The sequence below is a fragment of the Pelobates fuscus genome, chromosome 12 (genome assembly GCF_036172605.1).
Source record: "Pelobates fuscus isolate aPelFus1 chromosome 12, aPelFus1.pri, whole genome shotgun sequence".
Taxonomy (NCBI): domain Eukaryota; kingdom Metazoa; phylum Chordata; class Amphibia; order Anura; family Pelobatidae; genus Pelobates; species Pelobates fuscus.
In genome coordinates this window covers 112,941,496-112,952,545 of record NC_086328.1, presented here as the reverse complement: position 1 = coordinate 112,952,545, position 11,050 = coordinate 112,941,496, and the positions used below count along the sequence as shown (strand labels likewise).

At 37.5% G+C, this 11,050-nt stretch overlaps 1 protein-coding gene across 1 annotated transcript; it reads right to left on the bottom strand.

Annotated features, from left to right (window-relative positions):
• Positions 1 to 5,029: 5,029 nt before the first annotated feature.
• Positions 5,030 to 5,972, bottom strand: LOC134579505 (receptor-type tyrosine-protein phosphatase eta-like). Its single transcript, XM_063438813.1, has 2 exons — positions 5,814 to 5,972; positions 5,030 to 5,174 (listed from the first exon to the last, which is right to left on the bottom strand). Exons 1-2 carry the CDS (start codon positions 5,916 to 5,918, stop codon positions 5,031 to 5,033), a joined length of 249 nt encoding a protein of 82 aa, XP_063294883.1. The 5' UTR covers positions 5,919 to 5,972; the 3' UTR covers position 5,030.
• Positions 5,973 to 11,050: the final 5,078 nt, after the last annotated feature.

The following is an 11,050-nucleotide window of genomic DNA, read 5'->3' as shown; positions in this document are numbered from 1 at the left end:
TTTCAATGACCGGATTTACGTACCTCCCTCTTTCAGAACAAAAATACTCGAATTTATTCATGATTCTCCTCTGGCAGGTCATCCAGGTATAAAAAAGACCCTTGAATTGTCTAAGAGATACTATTGGTGGCCTCGCCAAGACAAAACCATTGAATCTTATGTCAAATCTTGTTCTACCTGCCAAAGATCCAAACATATACATCATCAACCATTCGGTCAATTATTGAATCTACCGATTCCTGAAAGGCCTTGGCAATCCATTTCTATGGACTTCTTGGTGGAACTTCCCCCTTCTCAATATCATACCACCATTTTAGTGGTAGTGGACCGCTTCACGAAAATGTCTCATTATATTCCTTTAAAGAAGTTACCTTCATCCTCTGAACTCTCAAAAATATTCCTCGACAATATAGTGAAACTTCATGGACTGCCAGACGAAATCATTTCAGGCCGAGGAACTCAGTTTACCTCCAAATTTTGGAACGCATTATGTGCTTCTCTTCATATCCAACGTAAACTGTCATCCGCATATCATCCTCAAACTGATGGAGTCAACCAATGCTTAGAGCAATATCTACGATGTTATTGTTCTCACTTACAAGATGATTGGATAACCCATGGCAGAATTTGCATACAACAACTCTTTTCATACCAGTAGCAAAATGACACAATTTTTCTCCAATTATGGATTTCATCCCTCCTCATTTCCTGCTCAGACAGTTTCTTCATCTAACCCCTCCGTTTCGAATCAAATCTCTCACATGTCCTCTTTATTCAAGAAATTACATGAAAATCTGGAATTGGCGTCATCCAATCAAAAGAAGTTTTTTGATACAAAAAGACAACCTCCTCCCTCTTATGTAATTGGTGATCTTGTCTGGCTTTCCTCAAAAAACATCTCCACAACCCGTCCATCAAAGAAGTTAAGTTCCCTTTTTCTTGGTCCTTTTCCAATAATATCGATTATCAACCGTAATGTTGTTAAATTGAAGCTTCCACCTACTTTGAAACTCCATCCTGTTTTCCATGTGTCCTTGCTTAAACCTCATCATCCTGACCCCTTCCATAGAGATGTTACTACTCCTGATCCTGTATTGGTCCAGGGTGAAGAAGAATACGAAATTCAAAGAATTCTGGATTCAAGGATTCATCGTGGCTCTTTACAATACCTCATTAGATGGAAAGGATATGGAATTGATGAAGATACTTGGGAAAACTCCTCTGTCATTCATGCTGACAAGTTAATTTCCACTTTCCACAAACGCTACCCTTCTAAACCATGTCAATAGCACCCAGAGGTTGCTCATTAAGGAGAGGGTACTGTCATGCCTCAATTCTGGTATCCTCTTACTTCCGGGTTCCACGGAGCTTAACCACACCCCCTTATGACACGGTCTCCTTACTTAATGCGACCGCACCAGCTGATAGACGCTGGATTATTGAACTACGTACCGTACTCACGAACCGGCTACAACCTTCTCTGTGAAAGCCATCTGTTACCGGACCGGACTGGAAGACTACTCACGTCCCCTTCACCTCTCCTCATCCTCGACTAAAGCCTGAACTCTCTACACACATATCATTGGATATAACCGCCTCTGAGGAGAACTTGGGAACCTGTTTTCTCTTTACCGGAAGCTAAGTAACATTAACCTCTGTGATAAGAGTTACATATCTAAAGCCTTTATTGCCTGTTACCAAAGTCCTATTATCAACCAACCCAGCTACAGCTATCTTCAACCTATCCACTATTCAAGTTAGCTGCACCTGTCTTGCTTCAGATAAATACTAATGGAACAAACTATTATAATTGCTTATCAACTAACTTGTTAACTCAACTAACAGACTCTAATTGATTCAGAACCTGCTAAATGCAACCGTTTATTATTTAAAGCTACAGTGCCTGTAATTCTGGACTTAAGCAACCGTTTATTATTTAAAGCTACAGTGTCTGTAATTCTGGACTTAAAGTCACAATCTCTTCTAAATGTTCTAATAAATACTAATGCTCTAAGAAATCTGCAGTTGTGTTCCTTCATAACAAATGTTAAACGTGACAGTTACCTGTATGAAAGACACCTGTCCACAGAAGCAATCAATCAGATTCCAAACTCTCCACTATGGCCAAGACCAAAGAGCTGTCCAAAGATATCAAGGACAAGATTGTAGACCTACACAAGGCTGGACCATCGCCAAGCAGCTTGGTGAGAAGGTGACAACAGTTGGTGCGATTGTTCACAAATAGAAAAAACACAAAATAACTGTCAGTCTCCCTCGGTCTGGTGCTCCATGCAAAATCTCACCTCGTGGAGTTTCAATGATCATGAGAATGGTGAGAAATCAGCCCAGGACTACACAGGAGGACTTGGTGAAAGTGTTGTGGTGAAATGTGACCAAAATTGAGCTCTTTGGCATCAACTCAACTCGCCATGTTTGGAGGAGGAGGAATGGTGCCTATGACCCCAAGAACACCATCTTCACCATCAAACATGGAGGTGGAAACATTATGCTTTGGGGGTGTTTTTCTGCTAAGGAAACAAGACAACTGTTCCACATCAAAGGGATGATTAATGGGGTCATGTACTATCAAGTCTTGGATGAGAACTTCCTTCAGCCAGGGCATTGAAAATGGGTCGTGGATGGGTATTCCAGCATGATAATGACCCAAAACACACAGCCATGGCAACAAAGGAGTGGCTCAAGAAGAAGCACATTAAGATCCTGGAGTGGCCTAGCCAGTCTCTAGACCATAATCCCATAGAAAATCTGTGGAGGGAGTTGAAGGTTCGAGTTGCCAAACGTCAGCCTTGAAACCTTAATGACTTGGAGAGGATCTGCAAAGAGGAGTGGGACAAAATCCCTCCTGAGATGTGTGCAAACCACGTGGCTAATCCAAGAATGTCTGACCTCTGTGATTGCCAAGAAGGGTTTTGCCACCAAGTACTAAGTCGAAGGGGTCAAATACTTATTTCACTCATTGACATGCAAATTAATGTATAACTTTGTTGACATGCTTTTTTTCTGGATTTTTCTTTTGTTTTTTTATCTCTCACTGTTAAAATACACCTACCATTAAAATTATAGACTCATAATTTCTTTGTCAGTGGGCAAACATCAAAATCAGCAGGGGATCAAAACATATATAAAATGTATTTAATAAATATATAATACATTCATTTCTAAATACACATTTTTTTTCCTGCATATCCCATTTTTCCCTTTACTGGCTACATTTCATAACTGAATCAAATATGAACCATATGGAGGAGAAATGCTGTAAAATATATACATAAAATTATATTATGTGTATATGTTGCACTACAGTGATTGGCCTATATTCAGAACTTTTTGGGAATCTCGGTTCCAAAATTTCACTGAGCAAAACAGACATTTCGCCCAAAAAACATATGATGCAGAGAGCATGTAAAATTAGTTATAGTCCATCATTCGCTGAGAAGCTTCCTATGTGTATAAAACAAGACGATTCTGCATCTAAGGTTAGTTAAATTGTAATTTTTTTTTATTTTAATAAAAAAAAAAAAAAAACACTGAACAAATTGAAAATAACAGTTGTAAAATGTTCTATGGCGATGCTTTCACTACTTCTTATTACAAAGCCAATTAAAATATTGTGTCAGAATTGGAGCGTGAATATCAAACCAATATCTTCCTTTGTTATGTTCAATATTTTTTTAATTTCTGACTTTAAATAACTCAGATTGTAATGTTATTTTATGGGTAGTATGAATTAGAGTGCAAAACGTTTTCAATGAAACAATTATGTTTATTTTGTTCAGATATAGTAAATTATATATATATTATAAAAAATACTATATTATTTATTTAATCTGCTCAGCGAAAAGCCATACCGTGTTTCCCCAAAAATAAGACCTACCCCGAAAATAAGCCCTAGCTGAATTTTCGGGGTGGGCTGCAATATAAGCCCTACCCCGAAAATAAGACCTAGGCATTTTACCTTTGCGGGACTTCTTTTTTCTAGGAGGAGGAGCGTTGCGGGCCGCGGCATCGAGCAGCATGATGACGACGTGCGCAGCGTGATGACGACGTGCGCAGCGCCGTCAGTCTGCCTTCACGGATCTTCAGCGGAAGGATCCATTCCGGGCGGTGAGGCACCCAGTGGTCGGACTCTTTGAACTGTGAGTAGATACCGGTATTTTATGTCTGGGACTTAATTAAAGGGGGGGTGAATTAATTAAGGGGGAGGGGTGAATTAATTAAAGGGGGGGTGAATTAATTAAAGGGGGGTGAATTAATTAAAGGGGGGTGGATTAATTAAAGGGGGGGGTGGATTAATTAAAGGGGTGGTGGATTAATTAAAGGGGGTGGATTAATTAAAGGGGTGGTGGATTAATTAAAGGGGTGGTGGGTTAATTAGAGGGGGTGGATTAATTAGAGGGGGGTGGATTAATTAGAGGGGGTGGATTAATTAAAGGGGGTGGATTAATTAGAGGGGTGGATTAATTAGAGGGGGGTGGATTTATTAAAGGAGGGGTGGATTAATTAGAGGGGGTGCATTTATTAAAGGGGGGTGGATTAATTAGAGGGGGTGTATTTATTAAAGGAGGGGTGGATTAATTAGAGGGGGGTGGATTTATTAAAGGGGGGTGGAGTTATTAAAGGGGGGTGGATTTATTAAAGGGGGGGTGGATTAGTTAAAGGGGGGGTAGATTAATTAAAGGGGGGGTTCAATGTACATACCGGGACTGTAAATAAATAAGCCCTACCCTGAAAATAAGCCTTAGTGTGTTTTTTGTGACTAAAATTAATATAAGACCCGGTCTTATTTTCGGAGAAACACGGTAGACTTTATGATTATTATTGGCATTTATATAGTGCCAACTAATTCCACAGCACTTTATAATATTATGAAAGGGGGGACATTTACAATAAATGAGACAATTACACAGGGACACGGGAACAATAGGTAGATGAGGGCCCTGCTCAAACGAGCTTACAGTCTAGTGGTTTTAAGCTGATCCACGATCATGCACGAATAGGCTCTCCAATCTTCATGATGACTGGCTCTCTTTGTATCCAGGTTTGTCTATCATTCCATAGACGGGATCCTCGTTTATCTCATTGTAAATTTTCAGATTTTCATTTTCAGTTGTACTTAGATCCAGTACACACTGATGCAAGAAGATATACTGCTCCTAAAACACAAAATGAAGGATTAGTGTCGGTCCCTATTCATATATCCTGCAGCCTTATCTTAATCACGCAAACAGTACTGCACTTCAAAATGTGTACATGCAAATTTCTATCTCTGTGATTTCTATCTCTTAATTTGAATGTGTTGATTTGCATCTATCCTAGGTAAAAAAAAAAACCTAAATAGAAAACCATATGCACCCCAATAGAATCCACTACCTGGAAAAGTTTTCTTTTGTCTCTTGTATCTGTTCAAACCCTTTAGAAACATGTAAATAAAGAAAATATACTTCCAAAAAAACCAAAACAAAACAAAAAATCCACTAACATAGACACCAGAACCTCCACGTCCAGCTCTGGGTTCAAACGTGTAGAGAGGGGATACCCCATATGGGGAAGAGCCTTTTTTGGATTGTTTTACATTATCTTAAACAAAAATCATATCATAAATAGTATCACGACAATGCCGAATGTAGCAATCAGATGTTTTTATATACAACAAACATAATGAATTCTTATATTACTTTAAATAAACATATTGACTTCAAATAGTCCAATTCTATTTTTGCAATACTTAATGAAATTAATATTTTTAGCAATAATTGTCTAAATGCATGAAGCGGAATCAAATGTTTACTTACCTCTGTTTGCACCATTTGTGGCCAAAGTGTATGCATGTCATACACAGTGTTATATAAATCCGCAGTTTTTCCTTCTTCGCGTTGTTGTATAATGTTATCTAGCATGACAAAAAGACCTGTCCTTCCAGCACTAAAGAAAAAAAAAGATTTAGAAACAATACCTGGGTGTGATAATTATATAGCTACTTATACATATTGTGAGCCTTATCTACTTTTGTAGAATGCACAGTGTAAATTAGTAAATAGCTAAATAAGTATCAATATTTGCGCAGATTAGTTGAGACAAATGGTTCTTATCTGCTGTCACATTCTATGGTTCTATGTTTAATCTGAATGAGACCTTCTTCCCAAGCACAGAGCATTTTATTTTGAGAAAGGAGATTGGAGCTATATGCCATTTTCTTTTTTGTGATGAAGATCTGTAAAGTCATGTAAGCCCACAGGATTCTGAACATTTATTATCTTATTTTTTATTTTATATTTTATATTTGTAAAGTTTGATTATAATAAATTCTATTTTTCAACAATACCTTTTCCTGTGGACTTCAGATCCAGGCGTTCCAGCATCATAAGGAAGAGTTTGTGTCCCCAAATTGACACACAAGCTACTATACGTAGAGCCAGGTTTATAGGCTCTAATCCAGGTGAGCGGTTTCACTTATAAATTCCATCTACCTATTTTTACCAATATACTACACCAGATATTGTTTTTTAATTATTTTTTAGAAGAAAAATCAAGGAATGCCCTCTAGAGGATTTGTGATCCCTAATACACGCCTGCCAGAGTGATCTGAGCCTGTCCAATGAGGCTCAGAACCATGTGAGTGAATCCAATCACCCATATATCCAAATATGACCTATTTGGATATATTACAGTATTCTGCTATTTCCCCCTCAGGTTCCATAATAGTTCGGGGGGGGGGGGGGGGGGAGAGGAGGATGTGAGTTATTTTATTCTATGCACTCCACCTTTTAACTAAGGTTGGCTTTTTATAACACACAGGTGAATACAATTCTTACCCATTACCAATAGGGAACAATAATGCCTGGGTTGTTCTATTGTGGTACCTGCAGTGCACCAATGTAGGGGCCTCCACTGTGTTTTGCTTTCGACGCTTTCGGACCTCTTGCACAAAGGATGTGAAACTTTTTCTTGTTTGCTCATCATTAAACCCAGACCATGCTGTAAACTGAAACTGCTGCACTTGCCGACTTATATTTTATTTTTCCTAAGTAAAAAAATAATAGTTTCAGTCTTACCTATACAGGAATGAAAACATTATAGCTGTTGTGTATACTGCTAAAGAAAGCAAGTGTACTAATACTAATGCTACTACCGTCAAAGTACTATGAGTTCTCTCTTACATGTCTTGCTCTTACTTTTGGTCAGAGATATGTGAATGTTATATACGATGCAGCATGCATTATGGGAAAATAATACCATCAAGGGGTTCTGTAGAAAGCATAATCCATGAGAAGTCCGAGATTTTACTTTCGCTTCATATATTACTAAATAATAAATGAATACTTTCAAAGTTCATTGATACAATTGGAAACCTAGTGGCTTTCTCCTTTATGATTTCACTAATAGAAACTAGATAACATTTAATCAAATTTGCAAATATTTTAAAGAAAATAGCTTAGATTAAACTCTGGCTCCTTTTACTTGGATGGCTCACAATAATTTTTCTAATGACATTTTGTTGAAAGGTGGATATTTTTTTATATTTTTTAATACTTAATTTGTAAAGGTAACAAGGAATTCTATAGGATTGATGAATTGAAGAGGATGGTCTAATCTGAGTCCAATAAATGTATTTGAAGAAAAAAAAAATGAATTCTTATAATAATTGTAGGATTTTAGAGTATGTATTAGCATACATGCATCATGATATTCACATACATTTGGTACATCCAGACCTCCTTTTTAAAAATTATTTGATAAAATGTGTAAACTGATTTTTTTTTTTTTTTTTTTCTTTTCAAAATACATTTATTGGACTCAGATTGGACCATCCTAAATAGGTGAATCCATTTTGGTAAAATGTACGCTTTGACAGTATTCCAATCCAGGAAATGTCTAATGTTTTCCTGACCTTCAGAGTTTTATTCATTGATTTTAGTAGGGTCATGACATTTATTTTGAGTATTTTGCTAGGTTCTGATGCTAATAAGTAGTCTATTGAATATTTGGTCCAGTTAAAATCATACTTACCTTTTATTTAATTGTATCTGCTGAGGAAGTGTGTATGGCTAAAATTAAAGATTTATTGACATACCACTCCTGCTGGAGTTGTAGGTTTCCTCAGGCCAACTATTGCTACATCTGGTAGAGTTCCATAAAAATTCAAGAACTATGGAAAACTGTAAGTAGACAACTAAGTAGTTATGTATACACATCACCTCTATTTTCCCCTTAATCGCATTCATTAAATATTAATTGGCCTCAGATGTTTATAGAAGACAAAACCTTTTCTATCCATATACTGGCAGCTTCAAAACTAATAAATGACCGACCTTGAAAAAAAAAAAAAGTCTCTCCAAAATGGAATGAGGTAGAAGCTCAATATATCATTGTAAATATAATTTAATATAATATAATTTAATCAGGAGTAGTCCTTTCATATCAACGTGGAAAAAAATAATAGAAAAATAAAGGGAAAAAAATGCTAATCCTAACTTACATTAAAACCTTAATCAATAAAATCTTCTTCACTTACCTATTCTGAATATTTCTTATTTCCTTTTTTTTTTTTTTGAGAATAGAATATATTTATCTTTTGCTGCAATGTTTACATGTTAAGGTTTGTAAGTATCTTGTTGTACATTGGTCTCTTAAAGAAAACATAACGTCTTGCTTATTGCATTAAGACCTTTATTGTCAATATTATGTTATATACGTGTATAACTGTATTCTGCATGTTTCTCTTTTTATACATTATTAAATAAAGAGTTATAAACGAAAAAAAAATGTCATAACTGTTTTTCAAAGAAATATTTGGTAAATAGCTGCAGAGCAATTTAGACCATAGATGCATCGATGTCACATTTAGTAAATAATAAGAAAATGTTGATAATTATTTATTAGCAAAGATTACTCAGATGATGTGGTATACTCACATTTGTGACTCCTATGTCTCTGATAGTCCATTCGTTAAGGTCAGTACTTGACACAGCAGTCACCGCTATGTCCCCGTGTTTATTTGTTTTATTTCTGGACCAATAATTTTTGCTTTCCACCTAAAGCACACAGTAGGCAATAATCATAATCAAAATGGCATATCACAAGTGTTAGACATAGTGACAGTAAACAATAGTGCACGTGTAGGTGTGTTTGCTTCATGCCTGAACTGCATTCAAAATTATATAGAGATTTATTTTGGCTATAATAATTTCTGTTTTGAAGCAATTTTTTTTTAACAATTACTTTCTACATAACTAAGTACATATTAGTTGTAGCGGAATAAACATTTGCAAGTTAGTTTTTATTTCCCATATTGGCTGTCCATATTCCCCACCCCTGTTACTTTGTCTGTTTTCCCTGGTTATTTTGTGTGATTACTCTTTGACCATTCGGAAGACGTCATATGAATGGAATTAATTTGTCTCCCGACTGAGGACCACCCCTGTGCCCCATTAGCACATTAACACCAACCACTTAAGTGCGAAACAACAAGGTAAACAATTAATGAGTGCTTCTACTAGGTGGCCACCATTCTGTATTACTGAACATGTGGCTGAGAGAATGGCGACCATCTTGTCTCCCGAACGAGGGCAGCGGTACTTGGTCACCGAGAGCTACTGTTGAACGTTGCCCGTTCCTTTTTCCCAACCACCTACATGAATGGTGTTCAGGAGATATAAACTATTGAACAGGGGGAACATTCATATCCTGAAAGCGGGAGTTCCCTTGTATGGTTTTCACACGGGAGGCCCACGAACGGAGACCGGCCAGGACACATATTTCTCCAGAACTATTTTGGGCTAGCGCCTGGTGCCTGGCCGGTCACAACTTCCACACGATGGCCTTCCCGTTCTACCAAACCCATCTGAGTTAATTTTTGGATATGTTGTTCACTCAGATTGAGGCTCTTGGGGAATGTGTTTTTTGTGGGGTTCCCAGGCATGGTTGGAGGAATTTTGGGGTACTGGATATTTTGTGGACTTATTATGCCTGAGAGATAATTAAGTTAGAGGAGTTTACTCTGGCAATTATCTCTCAGACACAAGGGATCTTGGGATTGGAACCCCTGCATTTTCTGAATGTGAAACCCCTTGCATAGACTGGGCATAAAAACCATGTATGTGACAATAAAATTCAGTTGTATCCCCCAGAGCTTAGTTTCATCCATTTGCTGGGGAGTTGGTGGGATATCCTTGGATTGTTTTACTTGTTCGTGAGTGTATTTTGGAGTAACCAGTGGAGAAGAGTCTCTGCTAGGACTAGGGCTCTGCTACACTAGTCTTCTATTTCTCCAACCTGTCATGCCTCTGCACCCTTTGCTGATATTATGTTTGCTATAATGTTTGTCATGTTTTAGAAACACTAGACCCTAGAGACACAAAGAGACACTAGAGACACAATTACCACTTCATCTCTTTAATGTTGTTTAGGTGAAGTGTCCCTGACCCCTTAACTCTGCAATGTAATGTTTATATTGGAGGTATAAGACTGGCAGACAGCCACTAGAGGCACTTCCTGCTGTTTCATGGAGTTTGACTCCATGAACGATGCTGCACATTCTCACATCTTGCATGAGGACGTCCAGCATCTTCTAAATCCCCATAAGAAAGCATTTCCTCTGGGGAAGAACTAATGCATGCACAGCACTTGTTGTACATGTGCATTAAGTTCTCCCCATTGGCTGACATCAGCGGAGGAGGAGCCCAACCCAGCACTAAGAGATATTGGGGGTATAGATAGGGTAGAAGTGAAATACGTCCGGTGCCCTTCTAGGTTGGATACCTTTCCTTTTTCACTTTTATTTCCCACCCTTCCCACAGGTACAGGGATTTGGGATCTTGTATTTCCTTAGTGTTTAGCATGTCTTTATCTGGATCCCTTGTTATATATGAGGTCTGTTTTATCATTTTCGTACACTGTTGTATACTGCATGAATAAATCAAGTACTTTAAAGGGAACTCTCCCATTGGATTTGTCAGGATTTTTCTGTCAGTTCTGTCATTAGATGGCTATTGGAACAAAGCAAATTCATGGTTCTGAGCCATAAGTTGTC

Coding starts and splice junctions, on each gene's coding strand:
- LOC134579505 (XM_063438813.1), bottom strand. CDS start 5,918: ATGCTAGATAACATTATACAACAACGCGAAGAAGGAAAAACTGCGGAT. Junction 5,175..5,813: donor CACAAATGGTGCAAACAGAG/GTAAGTAAACAT, acceptor TTTGTGTTTTAG/GAGCAGTATATCTTCTTGCA.